Below are 18,601 nucleotides of genomic sequence, written 5' to 3'. Positions count from 1 at the left end.
TCCTGGTTCTCTCATAAAGAAGAACAATCCTTATACTCCCACTTGTTGTAAGCATTAATAAAAAATAAAAATACAAACTTTTAATCACAACATTATCTTATGCGTCCCTCAAGTTAAAGGTTCACAGGAGAGAGTTCAAGTTGAAGGTTCATAGGAGAAGAGTTTCAACTTGGAGAAATACATTAAAATTATGGTTTAAGCAAATATTTAGATTAGAGAAAGACATTAAAATCATCATATTTTTAAGACAGAGGATAATACCAAAGAAATTTTGAATAAATAACCCAAAAAGATTCCATGAAATAACAATGGCCATCAGTTGAGGATATATATAAGAAAAGGTTCCCATAAGACCAAACTTTAATGTGAAGAGCATGATGATGATGATAGCCAAGTCTGTGATCTCAGGATGTAGAGTTCTCTACTTCAGTGAGATGATATTCAAAGTTTCAAACTGAGAGAGGTGGTTGAGGAAGAAGGAAGCTTGTAGAGATCAGAGTCATTTTCCCTTTAATTTGAAGCAACACCCTCTTGGTGACCTGATACTTGCTAGGAAAACGTGAGGGATAAATTGAAAGAAGATACCATTATATTTGTTAAAGCCATAAACAAAATGTAAAGATTTAGCGATGGAGAGTACATGTAGAACATTAAATAACTGAAATGACGAAGAAGGGTTAAGGAAAGAGGTCAAGCAAATGTGAGAAATATGATATAGAACAAAACCGCCATGGCCTTCCTAGACTCTCACGTGCACCTGAAATTATCGTGTAAGGCAAAAAGGCACTAGTAGAAATCATGAGTCTCGAAGTCGAAATCACATGTAATTTGGCAGGCTGAAACGAAATGGCCTTCTGAGCAATAGTCATAACTTTGCCATGAGGTACCTCCTGAAAATGATGGATTCTTTCATTTAGGCCTCGAAAACTGCAATTTTGCCGTTTATAATAATTTTTGTTACCTTAATAACTTTTTGCTTAAAAGTCAAAATAAGGTCCTGCTTGTTTTGAGATGACCCTCAAGGTCAGTAGTTTATGATTCTGCATTTAACTCAATTTTGCCATTTTTGGTAAATTTCGGTATTTTGTCATCTAACCATGTAATTAGTGTGAATTAGGATTTCAGACTTTTTTTTCTTTCAGTATTTATATGTTTTGTAGCCGTTAGAGGCAAATCAAATTTATATCAATAAACATAGACTTTTGTTAAATTCATTCTCTAGTGGATTGATAACGCCTTAAAATATATACTTGTTATATATTTATATGAGCGTTATCTCCTTATTATTATGCTTAATTTGTATAATTAAGTCATGATTTGTATTAGTCACTATTATTTATCTTTACATAATTTCTTGAATAAAATGCTATTCATTGTGTGTAATTTTCTACTTTCAAGAAATTATATGAGAAAAATGAGTTTACAAGAATTTGTGAGAAAATGGAGGCCAAACTAGAATTAAAGTGGAGCTAAAGGACCATGCTTAAATGTCTAAGGAGGTGCAGCTGGAGTGCTTGGATCGTCTACCATGATTGGAAGTTTCAAATAAGGAAAGAAATCAAAGAAGCAGAATCTGAAAAGGAAAAATCTAATTTGAGCACTGATCAGTATTTTGGGCGTATCTCTCTCCTCAAAAATCCAATTGACACAAGGCCAGATGGGTTGGAACCGTGACTTAAATATCTACAACTTTTCATTTTTGAGTTTTTCGAAATTATCAATTTTTGAAGGCCGAAATTAACTCACAAGTTACCACTGTAAACCTGGACCGAAATTAAAATAGTAAATGTTTTATTTTCTTTGGACACTTAGACATTAGGGTTTTGGAGGGAGGCTGTGTAGAGCGAATTTCAGAGAGCAAACCTTGTATTTTTCTTTCTCTAATGGCAGCCTAAACTCTTTGTTAGGGCTAGGGGTTATGTTTCTTCTATACGGTATGAATATTCAATGTGATTCTTTCTAGGATTTTATCTACAACATATTTGATCATTCAATTAGATTTCTTTTGATGTATTAGTTCTTCCATACTTTCAATAAGTTCAATCATGTTTTTCTTATTGTTTAGATGAATTTCTAATAGTTTCAAATAGAAATCATGATTTAAAGTGAATGGGTTTTTCTGAAAACTTTTCTAACCGCATTATCAATCGAGGTTATCATGCGTTCTTGAATTGTCTCAGTTCAACCGAATCATAAGTTTTTAATTATATAAGAACAATCAATTGTGAAATAGATATTTTCCTAGATTACAAAGAATCTCATATCGAAATAGGGAAACACCCTGATACCCTAGTATTTACATTATTGATTTAAATCAGTTATTATTATTATTCTTGTTAACAATCACCAAGCAAAACTATTTTTCTTATTCACCCAAATTGTTATTTAATTATATTGTCTTTGAATTTACCCTGCTCCTTGTGGTTCGACCTCGGTACTCCGAGAATTATATTGCTACGATCTCCTGCACTTGGGAGTGAGCAAGCATGGATTCTAGTTTATCTCCTTGTGGATTCAGAGAAAACCTCTCGTGGATTCACAAGCTAATAGTTTAGTTTTTGTTCCATCAAGAGAGCATTGTGTATGTTTTCTTCAGACTTCCGCGACATCAAAATAGGTAAACCTTTACCATTACTAACATGTGGTTGATCAAGATTGTGAACAGTTTTATTGTGTTTGGTTCAGTGCAGGTTGTAAAGATTTAGCGAGGGAGTGGAATGCGACAAAAAGAGAGTGAGAGAGACAGAAAAATCCAATCGACTGGTTTTGTCAACTCCCACCAGCAAATGAAAAAACCTATCTTCATCAATTAAAATTTATCTATACTACTATTTAATTAAGGGGCTTTCCCTGTTTGGGATCTTTAATTTAGATTCCCAAAATACTTTCAAATTTATCTGTTTCTAAGGATTAAATCATAGGGTTCGACATGTAAAATTAGTAATTTTAAAACTCATAATTTTTAGCTAAATTAAAAAAAAAAATAGTTTTTTTTCCCACCTCCATATTTCTCTCTAACGTTAGTTGTCATGTACTAATACAACTTCTTTTAAAAAATAAAAAATAAAATAAAACTTTTTCCCCCATAAACGTACCATTTTTTTTATCACTAAATTGTTTTTTTTTCCACCTCCACATTTCTCTTACATTTGTAGTCAAGTACTTAATACAATTTCTACTTAAAATAAAACTACCATGAGTACAACATGGTAAACCCAAATAAAAAGCTTCATCTCATGCCTGAAGTGCTTGTGATGAGGCTAGTTATTATTTATGGACCATATGCTAAAAACTTTAGAACACTAATAACACTAATCCAATAGGATTTCAACATTGTTGGGGTCGGGCCTAAGTACCAAGGGTGGACCGGGGGGGGGGGGGGGGAATGGGGGTAAATTGCCCCCCTACTCCTAAAATATTTCATATGTACTACTATTATGAATCTCTTAAATGCTTTACCCTCCTTGATGCAGGAAAATAAACAAAAGAGGAAAAAAAGGCTTCCAGACCCTGCTAAAATAAAGAAAAAATGGCAAGTTTACCTAATGCACAATAACTCAATGCAGAAAAGGAAAACACAAAATAGGAAAAAAACTTCTTGATACAAGCGAAAATAAAGGGAAAATTTTCCCATAGGCTCAACAACACACACCAATAACTTTGACTTGTCTTGGCTGTTAGCTTTTAATTATTCAGGCACTTAAACTTAACATAATAGTAATAATAATAATTGTAGGGTCACAATTCGGAGCCCAAGCCCAAGAGGTATGGGGTCTTGGTCTAAGGAGCCCAGAAACAATGAATTTGTAGAGAGTGGGCCGTAGAACTAGGTCTTAGCGAGTCGGACAACGGTTAGTATTGGGCTATACAATGATTAAACACAAATAAAACATGTTAATGTCCATAGATTTTCAGTCTGAGGAGGGTAAATGAATATATATTGATCTCTGTTTGAATATTATGGCCGTTTATACTGCTACAGTATTTTCTTTCTTTTTTCTCCGTCCCCTTCCTCATGGCGACTCCCCATTTTATATAGTCTTCTTGAAGCCGTCTTGGTCCTACACTTGTCGATCATCTGGATCCTTACTTGAGTGCTTGTCCCATCGGACACCCCCTTTTAGCCTTCTGTGAGTTGTGGTGGGTAAGGCAGCACTGTTTACAGGTCCTTTCTACATTAATACGGCCAGAAAAGTAGCTGCAATGCATTTAATGCGGTAACAGCAGCCTCTCCTTGGAAATTTTGCGTTTCCTTCTTCCCTGGGGGTTTGTGGGGCGCGTCCCTATTGCTAATGCCTATTGGGGGGGTCCTTCTAATTGTCAGAGTGCATGTTTGAGCTATATTCATCACGTTCAAGGAGGCATTCTTCCTCAAACCGTCCTCCAAATGCCCCTTGTCTACGAGAGCTAAGTTGGAAATCCCTTTAGCAATCATTTCCTCTCCTCGGACATTGCTAATCGTCCTGGGTGGGGCCTAAGACCCATTACATGATTTGGAGTCTTTGCCCCTACAATAATAATAATAATAATGCATTTTAGTGTTTTTTATAATATTTCAATTGATAATCCTATATTTTACACAATTTTTTTTTCCTTTTCCTCAATTTCTTGACATTTTAGTTTCAAACTGTGGGTTTTTGTTATGAATCCAAATTTTAAATACTTTGAAAAATAGATAGAAAGTTGAATTTTGCCTATATTTTTAAAAACAATCAAGATAGTGAGACATGTATACAACTTTGCAAGTAAATTGCTATAATCTTAATATTTTCAAATTGATTTGCAACTTATTAACTTAGATGTCTAACTCTAGTTTACATTTATATTAGTTTTTGTATGACAACACTTATAGTTGTTTATAATTGTTTATTTATTTTGTTGTTAATATAGATTAGTATTTTTATTTTGGTTAATTTTTTTTTAAAATGTTTTCTTCTAATCATACCCCTAAACCAAAATCCTGACTTGGCCATTGATATTAATAATTTTTCATCTTATTAGTTATAGAGAATAGAATGTTGCCAATCCTTTTAGAGTGGCCATCTTTCACAATCACCTACTTGCAAAAGAGCACTCCTTTCAGAATATATAACCAACCATGCAATTTTGCTGAATGTTGCATACACGTCTAAACATAGTTTAGAGTCGGATATGAAAATATTTATATGCAAGGATGGAGCCAGGACTTAGAGTTAGGGGGGGCAGAAGTATAAAAAAAAAAAAAAAATTGAAACTCCAAATAAACATTCATTTAATAAATCATCAACAAAGAAAAATACACAAAATTATTTGTCTACGCAATCCAAGATCAAGTTCTAATTGCAACGAACTCATATCAATCTTTTGAAATTTTTTTTGAGAATTTTGCTCAATCATTACACACAATAGACAAATACTATGCACACAAACATTCAACAATTAACCAATAAATTTTAAAGTTACAAATAATCTCTTTAATTATTTATCCAACTTTAATGTTTTAAAAGACACTAACTAAAAGACAAAAACACTAAAAACAAAACTACAAAAAAAAAATCACAAAACACAAGTTATTCACTCTTGCTAAAAGACAAAACTACAACCAAAAAAAATTACAAAATATTAATGGCTTCTTGACTGTTGCGTGTTTAGTTGTGTTTGTCAGATCAGATGTAACTTTTTAAATTATAAAAGAAGGCTAAAGACAAAGATGAAAGATGGGTCTTGGTTCAGTTTTTATTTACCTCTCTTTTAACTCTTTCTATAATATGTCTTTTGAGTTTTGAGTCTCAGGTCTCTCCGTCCTGGCACCCAGGCCCTAGCCGCTCTGCGTCCCTATCGCTGACTGGCTGACTACCTTTGCTTCTGCCGCTGCCGATTTCCTCTCCTCTATGTGCCGTAAGTTAGGGTTTTTTTTTTTTTTTTTTTTTTTTTTTTTTTTTTTTTTTTGGAATGGTTTAGAAATCCCCTTCTTTTTTTTCCCTTTTATCATACGTGTGAGGTAAGTTAGGTGTTTCCTACTTCTAGGCTAGGTAGATATCTAATTAGAACCGGCTCTGATTTTTTTTTTTTCTTTTTTGGTGTTGTTTGGGCTTAATTTTTATTGGTGGGCTAATATTTTTTTTATAGCATTTAAAAATACCAATAATATTATTAAGGGGGCAAAGTGTAATTTTATTGAAACAAATTGCTAAAAATAATATATTATATATGTAAGGGCACGATTCGTAATGAACTGTAACAGTGTTGGGCTCGCGCGTAAAAAGGCCCAAACAATATCATTTGTAGAGCGTGGGTTTGAAAGGCTAAGCCTCAGTCACCAGACGGCGGTTTTCTCATGGTGTTCATACATAATTACGTAGTTTTCGCCTTAGGAGTCTTTCTCCTGGAGGCGGGCTGGGAGGCTCTAGTTTTTGGCCATTTTTCCCAGCCAGCCTTCTTTGAATTGCTTTCTTTTCCTTTTATACTAGCCTGTGTCTTTTTATCCTTCGTCCACGTGTAGGATCGACATTCCAAGACTGATACTTGTCCCATCAGCCCATACCCAGAGTGGTTGGGGGTGGTTGTAAAAGCTGGAGAGTATGGCTCTGTCAGGTGCAGAGTATTGAATGGCAGTAAGGGCAGCTTTCCCTAGTCGTTATACTTTCCAGCATACCCTTTTCTATTGGCACAGATATTTTAGATTTTTTCCCAAGTTGTTTCTATACCATTTTTGCCCTTTCTTCTTGTGAGATCTCGGACATGCCGAGGACTGAATCGTCCTCGGCTGTATCCCAAGGCTATTTTGTACTTATGTTACCGAGTCTAGGCCATAACCTTCCTCGGCTTGGGCCTTTGGGCCCCAACAAATAAATGGACCTGGCCCACAAATTATTGGGCTCCACAATATATATACTAAATTTTTTTTTTGAAAATCTGGGGGGGTCCACTGCCCCCCAGGTCCAAGAATAGCTCCGTCCCTGTTTATATGAAGCATGGGCAATAAGAAAGAAGGCACAACAAAACTTATCTTGAGAGTGTTTTCAACCAGGATGGTATGAAAATTCGATTGATATATATATATATATATATATATATATATAAACCTTAAAAACAAAAGGAAATATAATTATATGAAAATCTAGGACCACAAACTAATATTATCCATACATGGATGATATGAATAAAGTCAAGTGACCTAGAAAAATTCACTAATATTTTTCATAATCATTCAAGTATGCATGTTGTAAATAATGCATAAACAAAAATCATATGATGTGCCATTGTGGTAAGATTATGTTAAAGTGATGTGAAGAAAATCGTGTCCCTAACAAGATTAATGTTCATTTAACTTAACTTTTTTTGCAAATAAATCTTGCAAGTTGCAACATCTTCTCCACTATCTCTTTTATTTCATGTAAATAACATTTGATTCTCTTTCTCATCTTCTCAACTCAAATCCCCAAAACTTAAAAGAGGGAGAGATGGAGATAGAACTTCAGTAGGGTAGTCACATTACTCTTCACCTAAACCATTCAATTGGCCTCCCCCTCCCCGCAATAACTATGCACCTTCATCCCATCCGTTCCTACTCCAATGGTCACGATCTACGAATACCTCGCCAAGATTGTGAAGTCAAATATCAAATACAACTTGACAACTTGGACTCGTAATACTTAAGTACAGGTCACCATTTTTCAGTGGGATGATATTCACACACATGGTTGATATGCCACCTCCGAAGAGCATGACGGAGAACCAAGGATTTTTTTTTTTTTTTTTTTTTTTTGGCTTTAGGGGTAGAGAAAACACAATATTTCTCATGTTTGGAATGGCAGTCTAGGGTCTTGGGAAAAAAAGAAGTAGACAATTTTATTGAAACTAATTCGTAACCATTAAGAAATTAAATACACTACATTACCTTTATAATTTAATTAATGCTATTATGAAATTGGGAATTTATTTGTTACTATCAATTATCATACTTGACGTGCTTACTTAGTATAAGATATGTTAATCATCTTGTGTCAAAAATATATATACATACATGCATACACACACATGCATATATATACATTTTTTTTAAACGGTTTGAAATAAGTCGTGTTGTGTAAATTTTCTTAATAAAACAAGTAGTGTTATGATTATTAAATGGGTTGATTTAGGTTAACCTATGTAATCGAATACTTCTATATCAACATAACACAAACATAACCCACCAAGATAAAGTACCACCCCTACCAGTGATTTGGGCTCAAAATAGGTTGGATCTATATTGATGTATGTGTGTATGGTTGCTATTGGTGAGTGGGGATTGGCAAGTTTGCATGAGATGGTTAAGGGGGAGTGAATTGGAATAGTAAGAAGAAAGTGAAGAAAAATAAGAAGAAAGAGAAAACAAAAAGAGATAATACTTTTACTAAATGTTAATCTAAAATAAGATGAATATTTTTTAAAAAACAAAATGATTTTTTTTAAGTGAGAGAAATTTCACCATACCTCAAATCCCTTGGGTTTTTCCTTTAAAAAAAATTGATATGTATTCTCCTTCAAAAAATCTTATGGCTAACCCTAAGGGGTTAACTTAGTAGTTCTTAAAACTTTATGGTATCAATGAGATCCTAGGTTTGAAAACTCTTGTCAACATTTTGGAATCACTCTTAAGAGACTCAATATAATAATCTAGTGTGTGTGGAACATAAGACTGTATATATGCGAAGAAATAATCATATATTCAAAGAAATCTAGATTCCATTGTTTGTAAAAAAAGAATATTAAAAAAAAAAAAATCTTATGGGTCTTTTAATTATAACACCAAAAAATATAAAAAGAAAATAAATTAAAAATCCTACGTGTCAATACTCAAATGGCAGTAAATTGAAACATCAGGGGATGCGCTTAAAATTCACCCAAAGCGAAAGGACCTTTTTGCATATTTGACTTTTATAAAACCCCCCCAAAAAGGATAGTAACGGTAACTTTACCCCCCAACGGTCACTAAATTCAAATTCGAGAGAGAGCATTCTCATTCTCATTTCTCAAACCAAACCCACAGCAAAAATTAGAAGAAACCCGAAAATTTTAAACGCTTCAAACTCAACTTTCTTGCTTCAAAGAGAAAAAAAAGCTATATTTCCTTCACCGTACTCTTTTTCTTTGTCACCAAACACCTCAAGCAAAAAGCCCCAATTTCCATGGAAGAGATTCAATTCAAGACTTGTCAAGACTCAGAAACCCTAGTTCCAGATTCCTCTGTCTGCGATTCAAAAGAAGTTGAACCCTTGAATCAAGAACAGGAAGGTTCTGGCAGCGATGAGTCTTTCGTGGATTCGATGCTTTGCGACTCCAGTTCAAGACTAATCGCTACCGGTTTTACCAGATCCAACTTCACCGGTTAGTATTTGTTAACTAAGCCCAAGATTTTTCGCATATGGAATTTAGTCTTTCTTTGCTTTGCTTAGGGAAATGAAAAGAATTTACATTCTGGGTCTTTCTTCTTTTCGTTATTTAGGATGTGAGAACCAAGAAAATGAGCGTGATAGTTACATTCTTTGGATGAATGCATTTTATTTTATTTTTTCTGTTATATTTCTCAGGAACCAAACATAGGGTTATAGAGGGCTTAGGGTTTTTATTGATTTGGGCTTATATGTTATGTGGGATTTGTTCTGTAATTTAATGGAAAACCCTAGAATTTCCAATTCACACTAGTAATTTTATCAGTTTATAATTTTTTTTTTTGTTAATATAATACAATCGATTTGGATCTCATGGTTTATACTGAAATTAGATTTTAGGGTTTTTCTTAGTGATTGTGCTTACTTTGTCAATTATTTATTAGTAAATTTTCTCGGAAATATTTAACAAAGGCTAAAACTTTTGAGCTTTCTTAGTGGATTGGAAGGACTTCTTTTTTTCTTTTTTGGGGGGGGGGGGGGGGGGGGTGGTGGGGATTTTGGCAAATTATAGTATTTATAAACTACTACATTGTCTTCTTGAACCAGAGGAATGTGTGATGTTTGTAAATGCTGGAGGTGATGTTCCAAATGAGGTAGATTCAAGTGTGAAAATTTTGGGTGATACGTATTATGATGGAGGGCATGGTTTAAGGACCAATGAGCCAATAACCGAGGCTGGAGATTGTCCATTCATCTATCAGTCTGCACGATTGGGAAACTTTTGTTATCGGTTCACTGATCTTCCTCCTGGAGACTATTTTATCGACCTTCATTTTGCGGAGATCATAAACACAAATGGACCTAAAGGAATGAGGGTATTCAATGTATACATCCAGGAAGAGAAGGCAAGTCATTTTAAGCAAAGGTTTAAGTGCATATACAGTCATTATTTAGTATTAAAACTGATTATTGTGCTATTCTTGGTGTTCTTGTTGTTGGTGAATATGGCAGGTCCTATCAGACTTTGATATTTTCTCTGTAGTTGGAGCCAATAAGCCATTGCAGCTGGTTAATTTGAGGGTCTTGATGAAGGAGGATGGAGTCATTGTGATAAGATTTGAAGGGGTCAATGGAAGTCCAGTAGTTAGTGGAATTTGTATTAGGAAAGCACCAAAATTGTCAGGTAGTTTTATTTGCATATCTCTTGTTTGCTTTGTTATCTTGTGGAACATCACTGTAATTTGTGAACATTTTTTTTATCATGTTTTAATATACTTATGATTTGAGTACAGTTCCTCGGGTGACGCATGAATATCTTACATGTAACAACTGTGCTGCTGAGATAGAAGTTCCTTCAGCTCAGGTTATATACAACTTACATGAACAGTTAAAGAGTTAAGCTGTTTAATTGTTGCTTACATGGTCTGTGAATTTGGGTTTTGTAGAAGAAAGTCATGCAAACGAAGTCCACCATAAAATATGAGAAGAAGATAGAGGAACTCACCGAGCAGTGCCAGCGAAAGACAAAAGAATGCTACGAGGCTTGGATGTCGCTGACTGCGGCAAATGAACAGCTCGACCAGGTCAGGATGGAACTCGACAACGTGACATTTAAGACACTAACTCTAGGTAAGTCTGATGTTTAGTATGCTTTGAATTTATAATAGAAGGAGAGTGTTTTAGCAATGTTCTTGAACTTTGTTTATAATAATGATATGTTTGATGATTCAACTGTGTCAATCTACTTTGGGACTAGAACTTACTTATCAGGAACAAAAAAATTTATTTCACATTCTAGACAGAACTCAACTGAATAAAGGTTAATTACTTATCCATTACATGAAAAGAATAAATGGATGACGAAAAGATTTATTAGATTAGTGGGTATTGGGTAACATTATTCAAGGCAGGTTTGCGTATCACTACCAGGACCCTCTTTGAGTTCCACTACAGGATATCCTAGGCTTTATAGTTTATACTCCTCTGAAAATAATAACCTTTCAAATTTTGTTTTTTCCCTGTCAGATCAAACCATGGAGAAACAAGCTGAAAATCTGAGGAATATCTCTAGCAAGTATGAGCACGATAAGAAGTACTGGACAGCGGCAATCAATGAGTTACATGAAAAAATAAAGGTAAGGGTCAGACATGCTATTAAAGATCACATTTTAAATTATTCTATAAATACTCTTAATTGTAAGGGTCAGAAATGCTATTAAAGATCACGTGTCAAAATCGTTCTATATATTCTCTTAATTTTTACTTCATTTTAAGTTTCTGTTAAGAACTTTCACAAACGATTTGTTTGGCAGGTGATGAAAGCAGAGCATTCTCAGCTTTCTTTTGAAGCTCATGATTGTGCTGATTCCATTCCTGAGTTGAATAAAATGGTTTTTGCAGTTCGGGAACTGGGTATGTTTAAGTTTCAACACCCCCTTTTCTGCAATAAAAAACTTGATTGCTTGAGTTAGACTTAATATTGTAATTTGGTATCTTGACATTTTGACTCATTGAATCACTCTGCAGTTAAACAGTGTGAAGATCTCAAAGTGAAGTACAACGAAGAGCAAGCTAAGAGGAGGAAACTCTTTAATGAAGTTCAGGATGCTAAAGGTATGTTTCACTTCTATGCCAACTGAACCAATTATGAGTGTGTTACAATATTTGTCAAGATTTTTAACCCAGCAACTTATATGTGTTTCATATCAGGTAATATCAGGGTTTTCTGCCGCTGTCGTCCATTGAGTAAGGGCGAGATATCAGCAGGTTGTACAACAGTAGTAGACTTTGATGCAGCGAAGGAAGGAAGTCTTGGAATTTTAACTGGTGGTACCACAAAAAAATCTTTCAAATTTGACCGAGTTTACACACCAAAAGATGATCAAGGTAATATATATATACATATTTCTCTCTTTTGGTTGCTACACTAACAATATTTTGATTTTGTAAAATGTTTATTATTATTTTTTTGTTTCACAGTTGAGGTGTTTTCGGATGCTTCACCAATGGTGATATCAGTGCTAGACGGCTACAATGTTTGTATATTTGCTTATGGGCAAACAGGGACAGGGAAGACATTTACAATGGAGGGTACTGAGCAAAACAGAGGAGTAAATTATAGGACTCTTGAGCACTTGTTTAACATTGCCAAGGAAAGGAGTGAAACTTTTACATACAACATATCTGTTAGTGTTCTTGAAGTTTACAATGAGCAAATTAGAGATTTGTTGGCAACATCTCCAACATCAAAAAAGTAAGATTGCTGCTACTTTCTTTAATTATCTGTAAGAAAACTCAACCAAGCTAGTCAAGCTTTGGAAGCATACTAGACTTGCTGGTTTGAACTCATCAAGTGATTCACTTGACTAGGCTGAGATAAATATTTATAGAACAAAAGGCTTAGTCAACACTTTTTTCTTTTGGTATCAGGTTGGAGATAAAGCAAGCTTCTGAAGGGTCTCATCATGTTCCAGGAATTGTTGAAGCCAAAGTTGATAACATTAAGGATGTTTGGAGTGTACTGCAAGCTGGAAGTAATGCCAGAGCTGTTGGAAGTAATAATGTGAATGAGCATAGCAGTCGATCTCACTGGTAAACAAGCTCCTTTTTTTTTTTTTTTTTTAAATTATTGTGTATGACCACAGAAATCTTGGTTTTTATTTTGTATATGTTCTTTTCATTAATGATTGACCCTTTTTTCCAGCATGCTTTGTATAATGGTAAGAGCAAAGAACTTGGTGAATGGCGAGTGCACCAAGAGCAAGCTTTGGCTTGTAGATTTGGCTGGCAGTGAGAGGCTTGCAAAAACTGATGTGCAAGGGGAACGCCTGAAGGAAGCACAAAATATAAATAGATCGCTTTCAGCTCTTGGAGATGTTATATCTGCTTTGGCAACTAAAAATAGTCACATTCCATACAGGTATACATTACATCTTGCTTGCCTTTATGTTGTTTCTCCATCATAATTCAAATGTGATTCTAACAATGTTAGTTTTTTGGTTTCAGGAACTCCAAATTGACACATTTACTTCAAGACTCATTAGGTATTTAAGTCATTTTGGTTATGAATGTGTATGTGTGTGTACAAAATTTTGCTTCTTATGTTCATGCTATTGGTATCAGACAGTGGATATGAATATGATCACAAGATTTTGACCTTGCTGGATTTTGTTGCTTCTTTTTCATGTAGTTATTTATATATGTGTGTTGGCAGGGGGGGATTCCAAAACTTTGATGTTTGTACAAATTAGTCCTTCAGACCAGGATGTGGGTGAGACTTTGAGTTCTTTAAATTTTGCATCACGGGTTCGAGGAATTGAGTTGGGACCTGTCAGGAAGCAGATTGATACAAGTGAGCTTCAAAAGGTTAAAGCAATGGTAGGTCTTTTACGTTCAGTTTACATTTTCATAATTTTTTGAACACAAGCAATTTACGTTTGAATTTTGAATTTCTTTATTTATTTTCATAAAGCTTGAAAAAGCAAGGCAGGAATCCAAATCTAAAGATGAAACTTTAAGGAAACTAGAAGAGAACTTCCAGAACCTGGAGAGCAAGGCAAAAGGCAAAGATCAGTTTTACAAAAACCTACAAGAGAAGATTAAAGAACTTGAAGGCCAAATTGAGTTGAAGACAGCCGTGCACAGCCAGTCTGAGAAGCAAGTCTCACAACTATCTGAGAGACTGAAGGGGAGGGAAGAAATCTGCAGTAATCTCCAGCAAAAGGTTGCTTTCCCCTTGAATTTGAAATTTCTAGCTTCCTGTTTGTTTATTGCTAATTTGAAATTAATTTCTCTCCTTAGGTCAAAGAACTAGAGATTAAGCTTGTAGAGCAACAGCAGTTAGAATCTGCATCTTTCCAACAGAAGGTTTGTGTATTTAACTTTAAATCTCTGTTTTTTCAAACGGAAACTAATTTGGGAGGTGATGATTTTTTACTTTATTATTGTATACTGAGGAAGAAGTATACTTCTAATATGCATTGTTGGTGACCTAATGATGGGATCTTCAATTTTATAGAGCTGTGTCACTTCAACCAATTATGCTGATGTTAAAAGAAAAGCTAAAATGGTTAATCAATGTTTTAATTCAAGCAGGTTAAGGAACTTGAAAACAAGCTTAAAAGGCAATTGCAGGAGTCTGAGTCTCATACTGTCATCCTACAACATAAGGTTGTCAAAAACTCAGTGGTGTTAGTTTATATGTTAATGAGCTAATAGTAGGAAGTTAAAATTAAAGATGTCGTTTGCTTGTTTACTTCTTTTTCAGGTTAATGAGCTGGAGAGGAAACTGAGAGAGCAGGAACAGAATTCAGAGTGTGTCTTACTTCACCAAAAGGTTCTTTTTCTCCTCTTTACTTATAAAATAGGAATACTGTGATTGAGGATATTGGATAATCTCACTTCACAGTTAATTATGAAATATTTTTTACATTGTTGAAGAAGTTTCATTGTGTTACAATTTTTATTGTTGCCTGTAGAGCCTGAAATGATCATATGCTGTTCAAGTCCATAATTACACTGAATAAGCGTATTATATTATCAAAATGTTCAAGGGGTCCAATAGCCTCCATGGCTAAAAATCTCTAGCCTTTTTAGAAAAAAAAAATATGAAAAAAAAGAAGAAGTGGAACTTGATATTTTTAATGAAACTTTCAGGTATATTATCATGTTTCACATATTTTAGATTGATTTCATTTCTTATTTGTTCTTAGGTAAGGAGTAATTTCTCTATTCAATAATTTATTCTTTTTAATTTCCTCATATATAATGATCACATTTCTAGCTTAAAATTCTTATGATTAGATAAAATTTAGATCTTTATTTATGCCCAAGACTAATAAAATTGTAATTACCACTTGAGATCATGGGGGGAGTCCAAGCAAATGAAGAACATATAAAGTCTCACTCTTTCCTAAACGAATTGGTATCAATGTTGAAATTTGCACATAAGTTAGAGGGTAAAATCGTGGGTTCAAGACCCCCACGGGTTTATGTAACTTACCAATAAAAAATAAAAAATAAAAAAATAGAACTAGTATCAATGTGAATTGATTTCATTTCTTATTTGTTCTTAGGTAAGGAGTAATTTCTCTATTCAATAATTTATTCTTTTTAATTTCCTCATATATAATGATCACATTTCTAGCTTAAAATTCTTATGATTAGATAAAATTTAGATCTTTATTTATGCCCAAGACTAATAAAATTGTAATTACCACTTGAGATCATGGGGAGTCCAAGCAAATGAAGAACATATAAAGTCTCACTCTTTCCTAAACGAATTGGTATCAATGTTGAAATTTGCACATAAGTTAGAGGGTAAAATCGTGGGTTCAAGACTCCCACGGGTTATGTAACTTACCAATAAAAAAAAAAAAAAAAAATAGAACTAGTATCAAACTTGTAATGAACCAAGGAAAAACGCTAACCACATCTGCGCTATGCCTCAAAAGAACTAGACTCCTCGTAGTTGTTAATAAAAAACCCAGATCTACTCAGTAAATACCCGATGTGGGATTCATCACACACCCACACACACATCACACAATCAATTAAATTGGGGCATCACAATCTCCCCCACTTAAATCCCTAACGTCCTCATTAGGGCCTACTTTGAGCCCACATGAGATTACCGGGCTGGCTCTGATATCATATGTAACGACCCAAGGAAAAGCGCTAGCTACATCTGCGCTATATCTTAAAAGGACTAGTCACAATTAAGGCTTCTCGTAGTTGTTAATAAAGCCCAGATCTACCCAGTAAATACCCGATGTGGGACTCATCATACACCCACACAAATCACACAATCAATCAAAGTTAGATAAAATTTAGATTTTATTTATGCTCAAGACTAATAAAATTGTAATTACCACTTGAGATCATGGGGAGTCCAAGCAAATGAAGAACATATAAAGTCTCAATTTTTCCTAAACGAATTGGTATCAATGTTGAAATTTGCACATAGGTTAGAGGGTAAAATCGTGGGTTCAAGACCCCATGGGTTATGTAACATACCAATAAAAAAAAAATAGAACTAGTATCAATATGAAAAGTACATTATGTTTGTAAGATAATAAAATGTTACTTATAATTAATTTATGTTGATATCTGCATTAATTTGATGTTTCACACTTATGTTTCAATTTCCCTCTCCCTATCAATATCCTTGATCCGCCGTTGTTTTACCATGTTATGTCGTATATTCATGCTATGTCACTACCATTGTGTAATTTTTAATGATGCATTGTAATTAGCTTCTTAATCTTAATTTGTTTTTTAGGGAGGTCATTTTATTGACAAAGCTAATATCTGTTTGACATGTTATGGCAGATAAAGGAGCTTGAAGACAAATTGAGGATGAAAGAGCAACAGTGGCAGCATACTCATGACTACACTGATGCAGTTAGGGCCACTCCCATTGAAGTAAAAACCTTTGTAAGAGAAGAATATATGAATGAGATTGAGCCTCATATATTGAGAAGTTCAAATTCAGTGAACCGCCCAATGAGTCAAGGGTCTAGTTTGTTAAGAGGAATTGAGCCTCTCCACGAGACAAGAAGGAAACGAGAGTCTCGAAGTTCTGATATAGAGAACAACTTTATTGTACCGTCTTCTTTAAATGACAGGAAGATTAGTAGGAAATCTGATCCACCAAAAATAGCAAGAGTTGTGAGAACAACAAAGCTAACAGCCACTGCTGCTCAGGGACCCTTGACTCACAAGAGGACTAGTAGAGATCCGATTCAAGGGATTAAGGAGAGGGATAATAAGAAGAAGATTTGGTCAAGATAGTGAAGCAAATTCAACTCAGTCAGTCAGTCAACTTGTTTTCTACGTTGACTTCCCTATTTACATTTTTACTTCAATGTTACATATGCCTTCTCTTTTGAATGTAAAATTCTGTACCATGATTGAATGTTATCTGAAATTCATTTCTATCATTAAACAAAAGGAAGAAATGAAATTTTTTATTTGTTTGTAAATTTTTTATTGATAGCGGTGCCAGATGATTGAATATCTGCATTAAACTATAAGAAGTAGTTTTTTCTGGGGGTATTATTGAAATTCATGGAGGAGGAGAATGATTTAGAGAAAACGGACGTGTCTCTTTCCTCGAATATAAAAAAAATGTTAATTTGTAGCAATTTCGGCTTAGTGTAGACTATACATGTTGGAGGATCTCGGATTTGTCTTTCTAAATAGAGAAAGTATAGCAACATAGTTTTTGCCACAATTTTAACGAACTCCACCATTATAAGTGAAAAATGACTGTCCTGAATATGGAAAATTATTATGTACTCCCAAAATATTATAAATGTGTATTTCTCCCTCTCACATGAATGGTGGGTCCCACCATGAATTTAATTAGTGGGACCCAACATTCATGGTATTTCGGAAGTACACAATAATTTCCTCCTGAATATAATATCAAAAAGTTGTGGTCATAGAAAGTGGTGTTCTAAATATAGTATTAATTAATAGAAGTGAAACCCAGATAGTAAAATCTTTTTTCAACAAGATTTCGGACCTAAGATCCACCCAACTGTCCCCCTCCCCCTTTACCAATTAATCAATATAAAATAGTTTTCAGACACAAATTCAGTATTAAGGATTCTTATGTTATATTCATTTTGTGGGGAAGATCTTTATTTCTTTGGTAATCTTGTTTAATGGGCTTTAAAAATTGGGTGAGGCTTAAGTCCAATGTATTCAGTACATTAGACCCGTTGAGATGATGACACGTGTCATTATCTCAATGGGTTCAGTGCAACTGAGCATTGGACCCAAACCTCACCCATAAGAATTAAAGGGCAGGAAAAAAAAAAAAAAAAAAAAAACCCTCCTAGGCTGGCTATGATGTTAACTGTCAATGGCTCAACCCGCACACAATGTTTTAATGACCTTTACTTATACCAGTGTACGCAGTGGGCTGATGATTCTGCAATGATACGCAGTAGCCAGTACCAGTAGCACACATAATAGTGAACACTGGAATAAAAAAATTTAGTGGCTGAGGCCTAAATATAATAAATGTAACCTAGGATTTTTTTTTTTTTTTTGAATTAAATGTAACCTAGGATTCAAATAATAATAATAAAATAATTGTAACCTGGAAACAGCAGCTCGCCAGTATCTTGTAATTTTAAATGGATGGGAAGATCTTCTCTTTGTTATTTCGGAATAGATTCTAGTGGATTATTAATTATAACAATAATATCTCTACAAAAATTTGTCTTTTATTTATT

General features: G+C 34.2%; 1 protein-coding gene across 1 annotated transcript; it reads left to right on the top strand.

Moving 5' to 3' along the window:
* Positions 1-8,934: 8,934 nt before the first annotated feature.
* On the top strand, positions 8,935-17,326 carry LOC126733035 (kinesin-like protein KIN-14R). Its single transcript, XM_050436152.1, has 19 exons — positions 8,935-9,351; positions 9,963-10,261; positions 10,368-10,539; positions 10,649-10,719; positions 10,802-10,985; positions 11,382-11,491; positions 11,669-11,768; positions 11,883-11,969; positions 12,066-12,242; positions 12,336-12,609; positions 12,786-12,947; positions 13,060-13,275; positions 13,362-13,399; positions 13,570-13,733; positions 13,828-14,079; positions 14,157-14,222; positions 14,451-14,525; positions 14,623-14,691; positions 16,686-17,326. The coding sequence occupies exons 1-19, from the start codon at positions 9,153-9,155 to the stop codon at positions 17,145-17,147; spliced, it is 3,177 nt and encodes a 1,058-aa protein (XP_050292109.1). The 5' UTR covers positions 8,935-9,152; the 3' UTR covers positions 17,148-17,326.
* The last annotated feature ends 1,275 nt before the right edge of the window (positions 17,327-18,601 follow it).

The sequence above is a fragment of the Quercus robur genome, chromosome 6 (genome assembly GCF_932294415.1).
Source record: "Quercus robur chromosome 6, dhQueRobu3.1, whole genome shotgun sequence".
Lineage (NCBI taxonomy): Eukaryota > Viridiplantae > Streptophyta > Magnoliopsida > Fagales > Fagaceae > Quercus > Quercus robur.
This window is presented reverse-complemented; position numbering and strand designations above follow the sequence as displayed.